The 21,595-nt window shown below is 47.7% G+C and overlaps 1 protein-coding gene across 1 annotated transcript in view; it reads right to left on the bottom strand.

Moving 5' to 3' along the window:
• The window catches only part of ACSF3 (acyl-CoA synthetase family member 3), a 105,761-nt gene that overhangs the window by 63,357 nt on the left and 20,809 nt on the right, over positions 1 to 21,595 (bottom strand). The window contains exons 4-6 of the mRNA XM_084644853.1: positions 20,622 to 20,776; positions 19,576 to 19,721; positions 7,815 to 7,927 (exon numbers count right to left, since the gene is read on the bottom strand). Of these exons, the coding sequence (XP_084500979.1) occupies positions 7,815 to 7,927; positions 19,576 to 19,721; positions 20,622 to 20,776 (414 nt within the window). The remainder of the gene's footprint in view (positions 1 to 7,814; positions 7,928 to 19,575; positions 19,722 to 20,621; positions 20,777 to 21,595) is intronic.

Below are 21,595 nucleotides of genomic sequence, written 5' to 3'. Positions count from 1 at the left end.
GTACTCTTCACAGGTGAGCTCTTCATAGGGGGTGTCAGATACCTTGGTAACCAAGCAGCTCTTCCCCTGACTCTGTGAAGATCTTAGATCAGGGGTGGGCACACTTTTTGGCCCCAGGGCCACATCTGGGTGAGGAAACTGCATGCAGGGCCGTGAATGTAGAGTTGGGGTGCATGAGGGAGTGCAGGGTGCAGAAGGGGGTGTGGTGTGCAGGAAGGGGCTCAAGGCAGGGGGTTGGGGTGAAGGAGGGAGTGTGGAGTGCGGCAGGGGGCTCAGGGCAGGAGGTTGGGGTGCAGCCGGGGGCTCAGGGCAGGGGGTTGGGGTGGCACCGGCGTGCAGCGGGGCTAAGACAGGCTCCCTGCCTGCCCTGGCCCTGCGCTGCTCCCGGAAGCGGCCGGCACCACATCCCTCAGGCCCCTGGAGGGGGGGGGGGGAGCAGAGGGGTCCGTGCGCTGCCCTCCCCTGCGAGTACCTCCCCCAAAGCTCCCATTGGCCGCAGTTCCCCATTCCCGGCCAATGGGAGCTGCGGGGGGCAGTGCCTGGAGGGGAGGGCAGCGCATGGAGCCCTCTGCCTCCCCCCTCCCCCATGGGGCCACAGGGACGTGGTGCTGGCTGCTTCCAGCCGGATCCAAAGCCCAGCTCTGTTTTAGATCAATACAAACAAGAGACACACCTCTTGTACACGCTGACATAGTGAAGGCAGAGGGGGCAGCTCCTGATGATGGGATGTGTTACCTGGTGTCTGGCAAGGACCCACAACCCTGCAGCTCCTCTTCTGTGCCTATATGTAGGTGTAGGCAGCAGTCAGCATGCTCCTAACAGATGGCAGAGACCTGAAGGGGGGACCAGGAGGAAGGGCCAGGAGACACTGGCGGCTATGTGGGGAGGAATGGCCAGAGCAGCGCTGTTTCTCGTCCAGAACGACATCTTGCATATGGATAAGCAACGAGATAATTACGATCTTGAAAAAGGGGAGAAGCAAAGCCCCGCTGCTGCAGCGTCCTCCGGCTGCCAGCTCCTTGCAACCCATACGTCCCGTGTAGCTCTCTTTGCAGCCTCATCATAAGAAAATTACTTGCCATAAAAGCCCTGGTTAGAGTGTAGCATTATATACAGCTGTGAAGCCATTTATCTATTGATAGCCCCCTATTGTTAGGGACTGGGGGCTGGCTCTCGTGTAAGTGAGCAATTTGGAAAAAAAACAAAAAAAACACAACAACCCCCCACCCCCAAATAAATAAAGCGAGAGAGAGAGAGAGAGAGAGAGAGAATACCCGTCACGCTTACAGGGTTTACAGGCTTGTGCCAGCTGGGAAGCTACAGTGTATGAAATATGCATTGCACAGAACAAAGCAAACTGAAATATTCAATGGTGGAAAAAAGTAACCCTTTCCTGCATGCAGTACCCATGCCACAGGGGAAGCCAAAGCCCTCGGGTGAGCAAAGGTCACAGATGCAGGACCAAAGAAAAGTAGGATAGAAGCACCCAAGTCAAAAGAGGAAGCACTAGTGGGGGGTTAGAAGGTCAGGATAGACATCCTCTTCCTCTTCACCTCTCTGGTTAAACTGAGCATTGAATTAGCACTGCACATGTGTCTAGCCCAGGCCTGACTCAACCCCACAGGCACAATGGGCAGATAATCATTCAGTGACTCCTTCTTGTGCAAGTGGCCATGGCTATGATGGTGGTGATGGCCTAGCTTGTCTAGAGCAGCAACTGGTTCAGAGCGGCTGCTGTCACAAAGGACCAGAAACCGATCCATTCTAATAATCAGAACCGGCAAGTCTACAACTCTAAGCCCCACAACTCTCCTCCGAGGATCTCAAAGAAACATGAACCCTCACAGCTCCTGGCGAGGGATGTCTAGGGAACGCTTTACCAATCACTGAAATGAGGCCACTTCTCAGATGGTATGTGGCAGCAGTTTAACAACATTTACAATACTACACAACTGTTTAGGAGAGGAAGCGAAGAATACAGTGTCAAATCAGAAGTGCAGAAGACATTCAGGGAGCCAGACTTAGCCATGACACCTGGGTTTATATACCTTGTTCACAGAAGTGCCTAAGGGTGCTAAATACTAAAAGGAGTCAGGACCTTATTTGCTTGTTTCACACTGCACCCCAGCACCCTGCTGGGTCCCTGTTCAGGACCACCTCAGAGGGAAAGCTCCACCTACTGAACCAGCACTGCCTGAAGCACCTAGGTTCCTCTCAGAGTACGCCTGCCGGAAATCTTCTTTACCTTTGCATTCCCATCACACCCCAGCACTTCAGGGGGGCTTTGGTGACTCATTCACTGGGGTCGCCAGGTTAATGAGCTGAGCCACATTTGCTGAGCATTTAATATGGGGAGAAATGAAAACTATCAAAGCAAAACCTGTTATTTTGGCCTTTGCCATCCGAGGTACCACTTCACTCTTCAGCACCATGTCCAGGACAGAGATGTAATGTGGTGCCTTGGCTCTCCAGCAACATTCTGGGAGCACTGTGTGAACAGCCCTGGGCCAACAGCGATGAAGAAACCAAGAGCTGGGGAGTTGATTCCGAGAGGGAAATCTAGGTGGCGTGCATCGATAAACAGCCGGCATTGGCAGGGAAGTGATACAAAGAGTCAACCAGCAACAATCCCAACCCTGAACTGCTCTTCTCAGACTCTTCCTGCTCAGAGCAGAGAGGACTAGAGATAATCACTGGGGTTACAAAGAAATCCTATTGATGGAGCTGTATGTATGAATGGAATCCAACACTCTAATGAAGGGAAAGGGGGGGAAAAAAAAGAAGGAACAAAGAGATGCAGCAAAATTTCAGCTAAGTAGATTATTGATCTTCAGGGCATGCCAGAAACCAACTTTGCAAATTACATCAGTCCCCTTGCTGCAATATTACACAGTTACCAGACTGCAAAGTGGAAATGTTCCCCCACCCTCCAACACTAACACACACCGCATAGCCTTCCCTCTATACCATCTGTGGTGGACGAGATAGTATTTCATCTTTGAGAGACGTCTCTAAGTTCTGTTTGCGTCCTTCCCTTCAGCCAGAAGCACAAAGGTGTCTGAAGGGTGAATATTTAACAGAAAACAACACAACCTCCCTCGCATTTAATGAGGCCAGCTATGCATGGTATCTGGAACAAATGGCTCAAAGAAAGTCTGTCGTCTTGCTTCCTGAGGATGAGATGGCCGAACACAAGCAGGACAAGGCAATGACCTTGTAACACTTTGTACAGCTAAGAAAAGAATAATTTACTTGGCACATGCAGCCTCTTTTTGCTGCTTGTGGAAAAGAGTGAGGACGGAATGGTTCTGGTTATGCATACGGCACAGCTGAAGTGTGACTGCCTCGCGGACAGCCCCGATAGCAAGCCTACCCCCAATCAGAAGGATCACCTTCTCACAGGGAAACAGAGAATCCGAGGATCATTGTGGGCCTAACCATTGCAGCTTCTCATTAGCACACCCCACAGTTAGTCACTGCCAGCCCTGCTGACTCCACCAAACTCATCCTTAACCCTCTGCATGCTCTCCAATGTAGTGTACAATGTACATAAGGGACACGTCTCCCAGCACAGCCTGATGTCCCTACAATGGCCAGGAGTTACATTTCTATAGCAGCATCATTACTATTTGTATAGTACCACCGAAGAGCACTTTGTTTTCTATATAGGAGAGGTCCTTGCCCTGAATCGAAGCAGAGAATCTGCAAGCGTTTATTACACTGTTATAGCTGCTTTAAGTGTTTATTTCCTAGAGTGGGATGAGCAGGCCGTTATATGACATTTGGTCATTTTCCATATGACCAAATGTTTTTCAATATCAAAACATCTAGCAGTGCCCAGAGCTAGGATGGGAGCTTACGGATGGATTTATCAATCAAAATCAAATACATAAATAAATGGAGACAGATGGGAAGCAACCTCCTTTCCTACGTTGTGTGGGCTTCATTCTTCAACCCGTATCTGATTGCCATGTTTATTGTTCTTTAACTCTTACCTATCTGCCTTTTTTCATTACTTTGCCCTTGCCTGACTTCCTTTTCTTTTTGGCTTAAGTACATGGATCTCAAAGTCCTCAGCACCTGTTAATTATGGCTCTTAACCCTCCAGTGAGGGAGGGAAGTAAATATTTTTCCCCCTTTCACAAAAGGGGGGACCTAAGGCGCAAAGAAGTTGAGTGACTTGCCGAGATGGCAGAACCAGGGTTGGAACCCAGGAGTCTCGGCCTCTGAGTCAGAGTCCTGATCTCTGGGAGAGAGACATGGCAGTCGGGAAGCCTCATCAGCTAACCAGATCCCTCTTTTCATCGCGTATAAACAAAGCTGAGCGTGTTTCCCTTCGATTCAGTCAGGGGGGAGGGGCGGGGATCTGCGACTTTTCTACTTTAAGCATGTTTCACTGAAATACTTTCTGGTGATATACATGATTAAACAAACGTGCACCCAGCACACAAGCTCCATCACGTCAGCCCAGGAACAAGCATTAGTTGAGGCTTTCAGTGTGTCACTGCAGGCAGGCAGGAGTTAAATTATATTGTTAATTTAGGACATACACACACTTTCTCTTGGTCTCTGCCAAAGCCACTGCTGTTTCCAGCAGAACAGGTGCATAGTGAGAGCCTCTGAGCTCATCAGGTGACTAGCACCTGGCGGACAGCACAGCCGTGGACTATAAAGTCATGCTGCTCAGCCTGGCTGCTTCCACGTAATAACGACATTAAACTCCTGGCACCTCAGTGAGTTTATCTATGGAGATATGCATTCAAAGCAGCACCCGTACTTCCCATCTTGGTCACTTCCTGACAACTACAGTAGTACGCTGCTGCACTTTGCCATTGGAAATAGTTTGTTAAAAATGGGACAGACTGGAAATACCAGTATCAACAAACAAAGCCATCTCTTAGTTCAGGCCCATTAGCACAGGGGCTGCTCAAAGGACAGGCATAAGCAGATGGGACAGTCTCCCTTCCAGTACTCAGAAACTTCCAGCCAGGCTACGGAAAAAACAGATTGAAAGTCTGGGCAAAGGGGCAGTGCGTGAGAGATGGGGACAGCTGTTTGGACTCACACTAGAAGAATGATCAGGACAATACCCAGAGGCAAACATCTCTGTCTCCCTGTACGTTCGGAGTCAGACATCTTGCAAACTCAGCAGAACATTCAAAAGGCCCTAGGGAGACTTTGATGGAAAGTCAGCCTCTAGCCAGGCATCAACTAGAGGCTCAGGGCCAATTTCAGAGCTGGGGTAAGCAAGTGCAGCTCCCAGTGACTGCAAATGAGCATTTAGACTTCAATATATACTGCAACCGCTTACATCGGGGCTGAGTTTGGTTGGTAGGATATATAGTATGTGGTACCGAATGAGGGAAATGCCTAGTGGCTAACTGGGAGGAGGTGACAGGCAGGTGCAAAGGGGTAAATGATGGCCCCTGGTATGTAAACCTAGCCAGCTCAGAACTATACCAGTAGTACAAAGCCTCACTTCCCTGAAACCACAGGGGGACGTGAACCAGGCTTGGACGACCAAGGTTTAGCTACATGAAGTCTGGACTCCCATTCTCCTCTGCTTCCCCTTTAAATAAAACCAGATCCAGTGGCCCCACAGGGACTAGCGGATAGCCCGGGCGCACAGCCAGCCTAGCTTTGGTCCAGAATTTTGCTAAAATCAAACAAAAACCACACATATTTTGTTCACCTGTATGTTAAAAACAGTGACCACATCTCACCCCAGAGGTGACTGATTTCTGTAATGGGCAAAGGAGTCTTATATTCTAGATCTAATTCGTAAAGAGCACTGGGATCCTTCAGGGTGAATAGTATAAAGGGCTCATTATTAAAACTGTACTGGGACAAATGGTTTACATTTCATGTCCCCACCCAGTGCAAGTGAAAAGGGGCCGACATGTAACTGTAAGACGAGGAGTCAGACATAAGAAAGCAAACAGTATTTCCGGGCTCTCTCTAGCAATGACATGACAAAAACGGGACACAGCTTCTCATCTGTTAAACTGCCCACAGGGTCATTTTAAGAGTCCTCTCTACGCTGCCCATCTCTCAGCAAAACAAGGTCATTTAACGCTCAGGCCAAAAGATGTAACCAGTAATTACAGCTAGACTCATGGCAAGTCCCTTTCCCGCCCAGATCATGCTGGTTTTGCTAACAGATGGGCTCCATAACTCCATCCGGTCCCAGAATGCCCTGAGAAGCCTTCACATTTTTTAAACCTCTTTTAGTTAATCTAGGGATTTTTTATACAAATGAAGATGAGTCACATAGTGCTGGCTGCAGCATGGCACACTGAGGGTAGATGCCATCTGACCTCCCCACACACAGCTCTTCCCATGGATTTCAAGCCAGTTATGCATCTCCCTCACTGCTGTTCCAGTTCTGGCCTCACTGTACAGATGCACCTCGGTTCCAGCCCACCACCTCAATCCTGATTTACAGGAGACAGAGTTAAGAAGTTTTCTTTGAGCTTGTCACCGGTAGTTACATGCGCAGTGTAAGCAAGTATTTCCTGTGCGCATCAGGAACTCCGCTAGAACCCCTGGCATCTACATGGCTACAGGAGAAACTAACCTGGTTTACGAATGAGTCCAGTAACTCTATCTTTCCTTCGTCTAGGACCAGCTTTCAAAGACTGGCCTCCCTTTTTTGCACCCACACATAAGTGGTTCCTGGTGTAATTCCTCTCACATACACATCTATTTACTTGAGTGAGCCTGCAGATCACGTGGTTATCGATCTACAGTAAGTGACATGAATCGCACCTACAATGAGGGCACAAAAGGGCAGCCAGGTGAAGGGCACCCAGGCAATTGGGGAGGTGGGAAAGAGGAGGAAGGTGTTGTGTCTAAGTTGCACTCTGCCTGCTGCTCCAAACCCACATATAGATGTCTGGTCTATACCCTGCAAGCTCCTTAGGGCCAGGACAGTTACTTGTTTGGTCTGTAAAGTGCCACACACAGAATAATCACAGAATCTTAGAAATGTAGGACTGGAAGGGACCACGAGAGATCATCTTTCCAGTCTCCTGCAATGAGGCAGGACTAAGTATTAGCTAGACCATCCCTAACAGGTATTTGTCTAACCTATTCTTCAAAAACTCCAGTGACCACATCATAATATAGCATACAATAAAGAGACGAGAATAACTAATATCAGTAAGTCACTAGGAATAGCAAGAGTGTCTTCCTCTTTCTGGGTCTCTGGGGAAGGGGAGAAGTGTTTTCATAATTTTCACTGACAGCAGGACCTGAAGAGCACCCCAATGCCAGTGTCACACTGTTGTCATGATCTTTACCCAAAAAGGACATGTAATATATCACTGGAAAACGAATAACTCACTGATCACTAATATTCTTGCATGATTTATGCATGGTTAACCCACACAGAATTTTACAGATGTGCTGGAAATATGTGACTAAAATGTGTTTACACCAGGCAGATCAGAACGAGTTGATAAATAAGGGGCTGCGTACTCTCTCTTTAAAGGAGTAGCAAACTTGATAGTTTTGGGAGTGCTATAGCGAGAGGGACTGAGCACTGCAAATATACAACTCTGAGGAACTCGGGAATCGGGGTTCACTAATTATTACTGCTAGGCAAGATTTGGACTGATGGAGTCCTAACAGTTTGCTGGCAGGGCGACAGGCTGGTGTGTCAGGGAGCTGATTCTCCCAGCTTAGCAGCAGCAAAGCTCCCACTTGCTGAGGCTGGGAGAGGTAACACAGTGACTCAGCTCTGGGAACCCTAGCAGATTGTCACAGAGAGGCAGATACAAGAGACAGAAGCAGACAGCATAGCTGCATGCTACCTTTGTGTCATGTTCATCTCCTTGAGCGTGGATGGTGTAGGAAGGACCTTCCCTTTTCAAACTCTTCGTGGCAATGCGCACTTCCACCCCTGGCAGCGGGGTCCCCACAGATCCTGGGAAAGGAAACAAGGGGGAGAGAGAGAGTTGGGTGATACATGGAAGAAAGGGACTGCTCTTTTGCAGCTGAGCTCTGCAGGGTGGCACTGTGCAGCCACAGAACAGGAGGTTACCCTCTATGGAGACAGCGCTCACAAGAGGTGAAGCAAACATGCATCCCACACATGCTTGCAAAACCTTCTGCTATGTTATTCAGTCGTTCACTGAAGGAGGCACTGTAAGAAATGCCTAAAAAAGTGAACACGTCTCCATATCGGAGTAGGTCCCTTCCAGTCACTCTCTGAGGTCAGACCAAATGTCGGCACAGCTTCATAGCTCAGTAATGAAGCTGTGTTTATAAAGGAAAACGAGCATACATGTGAAAAGAAAGAGCACAGTGATTGTTACAGCTGCTCTCAGCTTCTTACCACCCGGACTTGACAGGGAAGGCAATGGCACAGAGATGTAAGAACTGCCAGGGATTATCTCAGTTTTATATTGCATCAATACGCTGCATATAAAACACGAAAGGAGAAAAGCACAGTTCAAAACACATCATTATTCTACAGGTTTCAGTTTTCAAAGCCGGGGAAATCTGACAGTGTCAGGAACGACTGCCTATGGTCCAGGGACCAAGTTCCTCCAAAAACTGCAGACAGCAGGATCCTAACTATCCAGTTCACTAAATGTCCTTCTTGGCTAACCCTCAGAGAGAAACAAGGGCAGCTTTGCTGCAGAACTCTCTAACCCCAAGGCACCAGCAAGCTCATTCAGTGGTGGCCTTGGTTCATAGTGGCACAGCCAGAGGTTGTAGGTGCTGTTTCTGATTACACAAAGGGCTTGACTGTGCATCTCATAAGCACACGCTGGTAGAAGGCTATCCTCGCTTTGATACTTTGTACCTTCAACTCCTGCGATTTATACAACAGTGAATGCTGAAGTCTAAAGCAAAATGGGCGACGAAGGAGAGGTCAGCTGCGAGTGCTCTGCGGGTGGGGAGCACGAGACATGTCTGTGTAGAAATTCATGACATTACACTTCACTGAACATTTAATGGGATAAACAGTTCTACAGACACTAACTAGGGAGCCAGAGTTTTAAAGGCATCCAACTGGTGCTTTATAAAGCTGCTCTGGAGTTCCAGTCCAATGCTCAGTGTCACAATTAGCAAATTCCACGCCAAGCTTTCCAGCTAGCAAGGCTGCTTTCTCTGTCTGGCAGAGAGAGGGGACAGCAGTGTTGAGGAGTTATTTGTCTGAATATCTGAGAAACTGGCAGTGGAAAGTGATTATTTTTCTAAGCCAGGTTCAGTGGCAAGCAGCTTCACGTGCCGAGAGAGAAGAGTTCCATGCAGAAAACATCGGTGATCCAGCAGGTGATCCTGAACCCTGACCCAGTACACAGTCACCCATTCCCCAGGGCGAGTCAGATGAAAGCAAACAGAACATGGAGGGCATTCCATGGGTGATCACAGCACACAGCAGGTGGTGTTACCAGGGCACCAGGCTGACAAGGGCAGTAATTTCCTTGAAACACTTGGCCTGGTGTATTTTACTGTGGTTAGGAAATGCAATTAGACGTAAAAATGACACAGAATGAGACACATATTTGCTGGGAATTGGGTTGACATCACCGACAACTAATCAACTGGCTCCAGCATTCTCAAATGGTCTTTAGAGCTGAGAGGCAGAGGGACTGGAGCACAGGGCAGGAAGCCAGGCTCGCTAGTTTTAATCACAAGCTCTGACAATGTCTCTCTCTGGGGCCCTGGGTAAAACATTTCATCCCTTCGTGCTTCACTTTATTCAATTGTCCCACCTGGGGAATGGGGATAATGATTTTCACCTCTGGGGATAAAAATGATGCAATGTTTACTTAACGCTCCGCCTCGCCTTTTCTCCCCAATGTTTGTCCTCATTGCTACCACCAGTGCCAGCTTCACTGATGGCAGCGAGGGCGGTCAAGTCATCTGCAGCCACCAGCATTGTAACAGTACAGTCCAAGTGCTGCTGTTATGTCAGACGATATTAGAACGGGAATTTCACACTGCAGCAAACAGTTGGGGGGTAGGAACACTTCTATCTGAGGGGTCATTTTCTGACTCCCCCCATTATCATCTGTAATTCAGCATTTGGGTCCATGGGGCTTCTTCCTCACTGCTGACCCTCTCTTTCTGTTTAACCTCCAGTGATCTTGTATTTGTGACATCACAATCTTGTGTTTGTCACATCAGTCAGTTACCATGGACACGGATATGATGTGTCTAGATTTATGACTTCCCCGCAGGATCAACTAAGAGCAGATGGGCTATGAGGAAGAGAGATTTTATTGCAACAAAACTACCCTAACAATTAGCAAATCTGGCAAGAAACAAACAGAAAACTACATGACAGGTAAGGGATGGGTTCCTGTTGCAAGTGGGATACAGGCTTTAAAGTTTCTCACAGTATAAATGTCATCTACTATATACACCCAATTATTATTAGATGTGTGGTTTGAACTGTTTTCGTAACAGCCCCAAAAGGCCTGCCAGGCTGAGGAAATGTATTCCATCTCATCTGGTCAGAGACCATGAATTACACCAGAATACAAAAAGAGACTGATTGACCTAAGCACTTATCCCATTCCATTGGAGATGGTGCTACCTACTGGCATTAATATATTTTGAACAGGTAGACTTCTCCTGGTGAATTTTGGGAGCACTCAAGGTCATGTCATAAGTCACTTAAAATATCGCAAATACGTGAAAAGCCAGACACATTGTAGCCTGTTGGGGTATGCTCTGAGTACATGGGACAAAATTTTCAAAAACACTTACATGATTTAGGAGCCTATGTCCCACTACCTTTTTCTTCCTCCCCTTCTTGGGGAGAAAATATGAGGTACTAAAGGGCTCCTTAACCGAGCAGAGAAAGGCAGAATAAGAACCAATAGTTGAAAGCTAAAGTCACATAAACTATAATTAGAAATTTTTAACAGTGAGAGTGATCAATCATTGGCACAAATGAACAACGAAAGTGGTGGATTCTCCATCTCGTAAGGTCTTCAAATAAAGATTGGATGGCTTTCTGGAAGACAAACAAGTTATTAGGCTCAATACAGGCGTAACTGGGCGAAACGGCTTGTGATATACAGGAGGTCAGACTTGATGATGGAATGGTCTCTTCTTGCTTTACTCTCTATGCATCTATGAATGTTGAATACTTAGGGAAAAGTCTCACTGGCTTTTTCTGAGAATGGAACTTTGACGCCAAAGTCCCGGAGACACTTTTGAAAATTATACCCTTAGCTACTATCCGTCTCCCCCTATTCCTTACATCAACTATGATGATGGTGTTTGCATTGCCCACTAGGAACTGGTCTGGGATGCAACTCATTCCACACAGGCCACCACACAGCCATCAGATGGTAAGGACTTTTTGCCATTATTGCTCTGGATTTGAACTGGTGACCCTAGTGGTGAAAGGATCCTACAATCAGTTCCAAGAGGCAGCTAGTCCCGCTGTGATTTTAATATTGATCTCTCCAACTCTAATTAAAAAAAAGAACAAAGAATTGCTGTTCTTCCCTTACAAGGCTGTGCACAATTCACAATCACGCCATGTGCTCTCAGCCTTGTTTTCATATGGGTGGTTGTGGATAGTTCTCTGAAAACATCCACTCAATGTGCAGCGGCAGTCAAAAAAGCAAACAGAATGTTGGGAATCATTAAGGAAGGGATAGATAATAAGACGGAAAATATCATATTGCCTCTATATAAATCCATGGTGCAGCCACATCTTGAATATTGCATGCAGATGTGGTCACCCCATCTCAACAAAGGTATATTGGACTTGGAAAAGGTTCAGAAAAGGGCAACAAAAATGATTGGGGGTATGGAACAGCTTCCATATGAGGAGCGATTAATAAGACTGGGACTTTTCAGCTTGGAAATGAGATGACTAAGGGGGGATATGATAAAGGTCTATAAAATCATGACTTGGGTGGAGAAAGTAAATAAGGAAGTGTTATTTACTCCTTCTCATAACACGAGAACTAGAGGCCACCAAATGAAATTAATAGGCAGCAGGTTTAAAACAAACAAAAGGAAGTATTTTTTCACACAACGCACAGTCAACTTGTGGAACTCTTTGCCAGCGAATGCTGTGAAGGCCAAGACTATAACAGGGTTCAACAAGGAACTAGGTAAATTCATGGAGGATAGGTCCAACAATGGCTATTAGCCAGGATGGGCAGGGATGGTATCCCTAGCCTCTTACTGTCAGAAGCTAGGAATGGGCGACGGGGGATTGATCAGTTGATGATTACCTATTCTGTTCATTCCCTCTGGGGCACCTGGCATTGGCCACTGTCAGAAGACAGGATACTGGGCTAGATGGACCTTTGGCTGACCCAGTATGGATGTTCTTATGTGATCTTCCTTGAGCATAGCAGTGATTTCATATTGGGGGAGAAGGAGGTTTCTGCTCACATTACACTAATAAATAGCTCCATCAATTTATTTCCTATACAGCTAAAATAAAATTAATATGTAAAACAAGCCCACAGTAGCTTGGAAGCTGGTTTATCACACTCCATCCAGAAAGTGTCTTTTTGGTGTTAAGCAAAAATGACAAACCTTTGAAAATGGTCCATAAATGCTGGAAAATGCTGACAATGTTAATAGCAGCAACATGAACACATTATAATTAAAGTCTTCATGCAAAGACAATGACTTGAGCTTCTCAGGCCCATGTGGCATTTTAAAATAAAGATCACACGGATTCTGATCTCACTGCTGTGTAAATCAGAAGTAATTCCCTATTTGAGTCAGGGGAGATCAGGATTAGATTACAAGAAGATGGTGAGTAAAAACCAGCACTGGCTTCCTTTTAGTACTGGTCAGAATTCAGGGCTACAACTGGGGAGAAACCCCTGCACCTTCCCCCTCAATACCCCCCAATTCATCTGCTCATGCATGTTAAGAAATGCTGGCAACATGCCCACAGAATGTCAGCTCAGTCGGCATCAGACAGGCTGCAGTCAGAAAGGAGAGTGACCCTATTATTCTTTCACCAGTTCTCCTCTGTTTAAAAAAGTTGTCAGCTCTTCCCAGATAAATTTAATTGGCCTTGTGGTCTACGTCCTTCGGTATCTGGGGACCTTGCTGTTGGTATGTGTGGTGGCGTCCTGGGAGAATTGAAACAGGCCAACGATAAGGCACTCAGCGATCTCACTGTCAACAATACATGGAGTCCCCGCTGTAGGAGCTATTAGCCGCCTCTGATCTAAACCTTCAATTAAAGTGGTGATTAGGCCCAGTGAGGCATTCTCTGTCCATGAATTATTCATTTCCCTTCACAGTAACAGCACCAGGGGGATTAGAATGAGAGCTGGTGAAAACAGAGGCATTTTAAACAGGGTTTTAACCATATACAAGCAAACAGTTATCTTTCAAATCTTTCATCTTTTCTCCTTTTGAAAATTCAGACTCCCCCCTCTCTCCCCTGCACCTTCAGAGCTATGCTTCGGCTGGTGAGCAAACCCGCCCTTGAGGCCATGCTGTCAGGGATGTTCCAGGTGGCATGACAGAGTTCCCAAGAGAGTGGCTTTTAGAGCTCTCAACCCCTCAGACACCAGCTATATCAAGACGGGAGGGCTCGGGGCCAGGTCACCTCTGAGGCAGGAGCTTATGGAAACAGCAAATAATGAAGCATTTTGTTCTTGCTCCTTCTCTAAATCTAACGGGTTCTGGACTTCCTTGTGTGTCTGCATGTGTGTGTGTAGGGAAGGGTTACTTTTAACACAGATATCTCAGTATGGTCAAATGGAATGTGGGCTTTTCAGAGGAGCACAGATCTGCCACTCACAGAGTCAAAACATCTAGGGTTGTAGCCTTTTAACACTTCCCCACTGCCCTCATATTTGCTGTGTTGGCGGGTAACTTCAGCTCTCAGTATAGCCAGAGAGTCCATGGACATGGTGGCCAAAACGCTGGTGAGCTGCCAATTCCTTGCTTATGCCAGTGCTGCCACCCTTACTACCATCAGTGGGACAGCCCTGGTGGCTGCGACAGAGAGAAATGCCAGGGGAGAAAAGGCAAGGATAAGCAAGGCAAGGCCCCGAAGGCTGCTGTCCTGGAATCTCTTCAGTTTTCAGAGGAGTTTGCCATGTGATTTCCCCTGTTTAGCAGAGTGATACATTGCTAATTTTTTAATAAAGATAGTAATAGCACCAGACAGCAGTACACTGAGGGCTGTCAGCCTCTGTCTAGCTTTTGTCCCAGGTAATGCTTTTGCTCATCTAAACCCTTTTTTAACATTTTCACAGATGCAGTTTCTTTGGGAGTCTGTTGTGCAGATCCATTACTCTCTGTATAAGGAAGTTTCCCTGAACTCCCTGAATGGCTGGTGCTTTCTGAGTTTTTTATCCTCTGGAATAGTTATTATAACCCAAGTCCCTTGATCCTCCTGGCTGCTCTGTTCTGTACCTTTCCCAGTCCTTCAACCTTCTCCCTGTAATATGATGCCCTGATAGTGTCAGACCCTCCATGCCTGGTCTCTGCAGCCTTTTGTGCAGTACCAGTGTGATCTCCTCCTTTCAACCCTTACTAGCGTAACATAGCACTTGGATATATTCAACCCTTACTAGCGTAACATAGCACTTGGATATATTACACTACATCAGTTCCAAAGCCACTGTTGCCTCTATTGTTTTTAGGTCTCACAGAATCCAGTCTCTCTCCCTTTAAGGACTGGCCGGCCCTCCCAGGTCTGTGTTCTCTAAAGTTTTGCCCACCTTGCAGCACATCCCCTTCCAGAGGTCAAGGGTGAGCATGAACAGGTATGAGCTCACCACTAATCCTTTCAGAACTCCCTCTTTTAATACCCCTTCGCCATAGGAACTGTCCCAAAGAACCCCCACTTCTTTGTTACCAACCCATTAACCTATTTATCCTGTTGAAAATTTCACCCTCAGTATTGTACTGTACCTGGATACCCTTAGACATTAGCCTCTAATGGGATACTGGATCAAAAACCTTTTCAAAGCACAAGTAAATTAGCTTTCTGCTTCACCCACCTGCTTTTCAATTGGCAGTTCCTGAAATAAATTAATCAAACCTGTTTATCAGAATCTCCCTTTTGTAAATGCAGACCAATGTAACCCATTCCTGTCCAAGTCATCCCTTACTTTTCCCTCTACAGTATTTTCCAACACAGAAGTTAGACTGGCAGGTCTGTAGTTGTCTATTTCTGCCCTGTTCCCTTTATATATGGAGATGTGTGTGTGCATGCGTGTGTGATCCGTTACTAGGACTTCTCCAGGCCTTGCTATTGTCTCTGCTAGGGGTACTCTCATTTGCCCATAGGTTTGGTTTATTCTAGTGTCAGCAATCCAGTCGTAGAGACTGTCTCCAGTTCTAATTATTCTCTTTTGTCTGTTCCGGAAGCACCCTCACTCTCACTTCTTTATCCCTTGGAAAACTTCTCTCTTGTTCTGGTGGTTATTCTCACTTTTCCTACTGAAAACGAAGGCAATGAAATCATCTTTCTCCCTGCACCATCCTAAGGTATGTCTACACTATAAATGTAGTAGGTCGACTTGCAGCCACCACAGTAATTGCTGCGGTGGTGCATGTCCACACTACCCTCCTTCGGTTGGTGGTGCACGTCCTCACGGGGAGCACTTTCGCTGACTGAAAAGGGGCAGTGTGGAGGGAGCAGAGAGCCCAGGCTCCCAGCTCTGCACGCAGCTCCCTACTGGGAGCTCTTTGCCCAGAGTCCGGGCAGTTGCTGGACTCCCAGCAGGGAGCCTGGATGCAGCCAGGTGTCTTGTTGCTGCTGCCCAGGCTCCTGGTGGGGAGCAGGGAGCTTTGGTGCAGCCAGGCTCCCCATGGGGAGCCCGGGGAGCAGCCTGGTGGGGAGAGGGGAGCCCGAGCAACAGCCCGGGTAGGAGCCTGGAGCAGCCCGGTTCTACCTGGAGCCCCGCACCCGCCCCAGGGTGACAGCCTGGCTGTCTTGTCAATTTCACAGCTCCTCTAGTGGAAGTGGAGTTATCATGTTGGTGTTGATAGGGCACTTACATCGACAGGAGCAAGGCTGTAGTGTGTACACTTACATAGTTAGGTCGACCTAAGCTGCCTTCCACTGACCCAACTCTGTTGTGCAGACTAAGTCTTAGTGTTTATACTGCACCCGTCATTGTGGTATCCAGGCACCTCACAAAATAACAAAGTGTGCCCGCGACAAAATAATTCTCATACTTGCTCTGTCCTTTTGTCAGCAGGGACAAGATTTGGTGTAGGAGGGGGATGATGTCTGAGTGTGTTATTGTGGGCCAGCAAGATTGGAGAAGTGCATTTGCATTTTGTTCTGATCCTGAGTGATTTCCAGGTTCATCAGCCAGAGTCCGAAAAAGCTTCATCTCCTGTACACATGAAGCTCCCTCCAGTGGAATTGAGCTGTCGTGGGGGAGTCATGACAACACCTGGCAAGGTGTTCAGTCCCCTCAGCTAACTTGGGTGCCATGGACAACTTTGAAGATAGAAACCAACACCCTGCAATTGAGACAGTACTCAACAGGGAGTCAGTGCTGAGAAGCTGAGCCCTGGAGTGAGGTTTTCTTGGTGGCTGTGCTGCTCAGCAGAGGGGAGGCTGGGTTCTGACCCAAGCTTGTCTCTCTCACCAACTGAAGTTGGTCCAGTAAAAGATATTCCCTCACCCACCTTGTCTCTCTAATAACCTGGGTCTGAGATGGCTACCACTCTGCATACAACAATGGAAGAAAGCAAATTTTACCTTTATTTATTTGGCAGTTTAGCTCAGTCTCCTTCTTAAGTATCGAAAACTACAACAGTAACAAGAAAGCCAAAGAGGAAACATCACAAAGATGCAAAAGCTGCGTGGAGCAAAGGCAGGGGGAGGAAGATGCATCAGAAAGCAAATTTTGGCTATGTATGGGTGGGCCACATTTGTAACCCTCAATAGGCACCAAGGCCATTCAGAAAGAGGTCAGCTGGGCTACTTGTCCTTAGAATGAATGCAATGGCACTCTGAGCCCCTCAGCTACATTGCGAAGGCTGTCACTTATCTGCCCAGAAGGGGGCGGACCTGGTTTAGTGATATAGTTACTCCACAAATTCATGCTCACAGGTGAGAAATGGTTCTTTTTCTCAATGAAGATGCAGTGACAGCACATTCTCAATCCAGGACAAACGAGACCTGACTTGTAGGGTCAGAACAGACTCAGAAAGGAAAAGCAGCAAGACAACCCTTGTCCACAAGACGCAGCTGCTTGTGCTGAACCTTACACATAAAACCAACAGTGCGGGAGGGACAGATCAGAACTACTTCCACAAGCAGCCTCCCACGTGGTGACCTCTAAAATTGCTCTCCACCCTCCGTACATTCACAGAAATGGAGGTATTAGGTTGTAAAGGAGCAATACACCTGCACAAAAATAATAGTGAACAGACATCCTGTCTCAAGTACCCAGCGTTGTTCACTTTGCTAGCTGGGGGAGAACCTAACTGAGATACCAGACATGAATAAAACTTCCAAGGAATCACAGACTGGGGGACAGGCCCATCCCTGTGACTCGCCGCAGAAGTGGAGCTGGTGGACTGATCCATCTTTTCCATTGAAGACTTCAGGTTGTGCTGGAGGCTCTGAAGAGCCTGAGCCAGTCTGTGACTGCTCCTCATTGAATCAAAACAAAAAGCAGTAAGCAGATTCTGTTAAAAACCAGTGAATCTGCAACAGATCAATTCTAAATAAATAAATTCCACCTAGATGCAGCATGCCTCTCTCCTCTCCTCATCAGGAAGAGGTGGAGGAAGGTCAGATGATGCCCTTAGAACTAAGGGTGGCTAGGCCCTTCAGTTAAAAGGGAAGCAGGCTCAGAGAGCCCTCCATCACTGATGCAAAGGATACGTCTCACCAGTCTCTCCAGCAGGCCTGATTCTCAGCTGAACACAAGGCTTCTTGCTTGCCCATGTATTACATGTTAACCTTTCATAGAGAAGGTCCAAGTGCCAGCCCTTCTCTTGGGAAGGCAGAAAAGCTATTAGCCAGGAGCTGAAGCAAAAGGCAAGCCACAGAGAACGCCATCCTTTTGCTGTGCTGCAGTGAAGAAGCACAGAGCCTTTGGGAACAAGGAAGTGCTGTGCCAGAGGAGACGGATATAGACTCAACCTAGCCAGCAGTGTCACTTCTGTGGAGGCAAGCGTGTGAAAAACAGAGACAACCGGCAGGAGGGTCTATGCTGGAACTTGGTTTGCCTGCTTCCAGCAGCTCTAAGAGGAGCTGGAAAATCCCTGCAGACAGACAGGGGCTGGCCCCTCTTTCTCAGACACCATTAGGCAACTGCTGTACAGCACGTCCCTTGTGGACTATAAAGAGAGGCTCTTACTAAGATTTACCCTCTTTCTTTATCATACAAGTGCATTTACCTTTATCACTGGAAAGCCCTAAAATAGCTGGTAAAAACATGTTACCAGGAACCCTTCAGTAAAAATGCTCTGCCACAGTGGAGTGAAGTCAGGCCTGGGTTGTAGGCATTTTTATTTCTTTATGACAAACTGGGGTTCAGATGCACACTTCAGCTTTCCACACACAGCTCCGGAGGCCAGTGCCTCCTGCCTGATATCACAGCGGCTACTCCCATGGTTCTACCCAGACTCCTCAATCACCATGGGCAGCATTCCACATCCTAACCCTGTTTCCCCAGCTATGCCCAGGCCCTTCAGTCCTGACAGGCAGCATCCCTCATCCTAGCTCTGGGTCCCTACACAGCCAGAGGTGACATGGGGGGGGGGGCACACAGGCTCCACCCCCAATTTCTGTAAGTGTTGAAGGCACTGTCCTTCTCATGCTGCACCCCACCCGTGGCACATTTCCAGCTTGCCTGGCCCCTCTCCCCGGTAGCCAGGCCCGAGTGGGGAGTGGAGGCAGTAGGACAGAGCCACTTCTCCTGCCAGGTGAGGATGGCCGCTCCAGGTTGCTGCCTCTATGCAGCGCAGCGACTGCCTGCAAGAGCCTGGCTGGGGTGGCAGCAGTGGCCCGCGCAGAAGGTTACCTTGCCAGGGCAGGGAGAGCGCACCAGCCCTGGACCTGGCACAGGGTCACTAGGGAAGACATCAGGAGCAGGTTCCTTGTGCTGAGTTAGGGGCACTGCCTGCACCCCTCCTCCTGCTGACGTGTCTGCGAGGGCCAGAGAACTCCAGGGAGAAACTTTGAGTTCCCTGCCCAGGGACGGGGGCCGGCCCATGGACATGTACGCCCCACTCCTGCAGCCCCAGCCGCCCAGGAGCCAGTGGGATTGGCTGTCCTGGGCCAAGGAGCTGGGACAGGAAGGTTCCTGCACCCAGGGTTGACGCATGGGCCCCCCAAACCTTTAAACTGTGCCCCCCCATTAAGAATTATGGGTCACCACAGTTCTCTGAATGCCCCTGAATCCTGACCAGCAGCACTCCCCTCATCCTACTCCTTGACCCCTCCTTCCCCCACAGCTTTGCCAATGCCCCCAGTCCTGACCAGCAGCTTCCCGCCTAACCCAATCCTGACTTGGGAGAAATCTGGATGTAGACACACATTCTCCGAGTAGAAGAACAAAACGCATTTAACAACAATAAAATATAGGTTGGCACAAAGGTCTCACAACCCTCTCCACCTTAGAAGATTTATACCTGGGACACGAACTCCGTGCAAGGGGTTAGAAAGTGCCATTCCGATCTCCGTCATCCCGTACCTCTCCAGAAGTGTGTGTCCGGTGATGTTCTTCCACCTCTCCAGGACTGGCACAGGAAGGGCTGCTGATCCTGAAACCATTAACCTGTGCAAGGAAATGCCACGTGGTGAGGATCACCAGTATATTCTTTACTCTAGAGAATTACTTCTGTAGTACAAGAAGCCTTTGCCCATCTGTAGTGCCTTGGGGAATCGCAGATCATTCAGCAGTATCAGAAAGTTACATCACACAGCACAGACACGGCAGCTCCTCCATCACTTGCAGTCTAAGTCAAGACTGGATGTGTTTCTAAAAAGATACCCTCTAGCTCAAAGAGAATGTATGGTCTTGATGTGGAAATTATTGGGTGAGGTTCTCTGGCCTGTATTATGCAGGAGGTCAGACTAGAGGATTAAAATGACCCCACATATAATCACTCTTGCAAGGTATCATCGTTCTCACTTTTCAGGGTGAGAAATTAAAGCACAGAGAAGTGAAGTGATTTGCCCAGCTTTGCAGAGTGGCGAAGTTTAGAAAAGAATCCAGCAGGGCCAGCCTTTAATCAGGCACTCTGCCTGAACATAACTGCCTATACGTCTGTGCTTTGGAGCCAGGACTGTGAGCCTGTACGTGACGGATGGTTTTTAATAAGCAAGAACAGCCTGCCATTGGCCTGGTCATTGGACTGAAGCAGAACCTGGTGCCACAACTCGACAGAGTCCTAGAAAACCTGGAAGCACTACAGGAATGACATCCTATAATCCACTGTGCTCACTGCTGGAGCTACCCTCGAGATGCTCTGAACACGGCTCAAAGTTCTCCATTCCTCCATCACCTGCACCCAGCCTTCTTTACACCCTGCCCTCATAACATTTTCCAGTGTTAGTGAGCCTTCTCCAGCCCAGGAAGGTTGGGACAGCGTGAGCATATCTATGGTAGAGGATGTACTCTCTAGGTCTTGTCTGTAAGCCTCTTAGGCTGTGAAGACAGGCATCTTTCAGCTACCTGAAATTATCCTGACACGTGGCACGTACAAAATCCTGGACATGAGGCTGAGAGAAATGTTCTTCATAATGTTCCATCAGCCTGGAGTAAATAGTGGGGACCGCCATGAAGACGTTGATCCGTGGAGCTCTGGGGTTTAAGAACTTCTCCCAAACCTGGAAAGGAAAAAAGAAAAGACACCTAAATACAAACTGTGGAGAATAGCCTTCATGTCACTGCCACCACTGGCTCTTCCATACCACCTTTGGGAGAAGGCTCACAGGCAAGTACTCTACAAACCCTCCAAATAGCTATGTCAGCATTCTTTAGTATTATGTAAAGGGAAACTGAGGCAGAGGGAGGGGAAAGTGACTTGTCGAATCAGAATACGAGTCTATCCAGTGTGGTTTCCTATCTCTAACCCATAGTTAGAGATCTTATCTCTAACCCATGCCTAATACTTACGAAAACGATGAACCCCCTGCATCCCTGCCATCTTGAACCCAATCTACTGTGCAATGATGTCCAAAAAAACCTCCATCCTGACCCCCACACCATCAATCAATTCTCAGAAGCACCAGGGTAATCTTGGCGGTGAATCCCTCCATTGCTTTCACTCTCCCAATCAGTCAATGTGGGATGATGTGTAGAAACCGTACCTTCTAATAGCCAGCACCTTTTAGAACTGTTAAGATATGGATGTTAACATGTACATGAAAATAAACATGTATGGCAGAGTCCATCCATTCCTCTAGGAAATACAGCCCTTGACAGTGCTATATGAAGTCACCAGCCTTTCAAAGCTCAGAGATCTTCTCACTTCTTAAAGGGAAGAAACAGCATATTGACCACTACAATACACAAGGGTCTGAGCCAAAGTACTCAAATCACAGAGAGAAACTCTTGCAATGTGTATATTTCGGGGGAGGGAGACGGGAGATCTACTTCGCTGGAATGTTTATAAGTTCACTGGAATGTTTATAAGTTTATAAGAT

The sequence above is a fragment of the Lepidochelys olivacea genome (genome assembly GCF_965140295.1).
Source record: "Lepidochelys olivacea isolate rLepOli2 genome assembly, chromosome: 12".
Taxonomy (NCBI): domain Eukaryota; kingdom Metazoa; phylum Chordata; order Testudines; family Cheloniidae; genus Lepidochelys; species Lepidochelys olivacea.
This window is presented reverse-complemented; position numbering and strand designations above follow the sequence as displayed.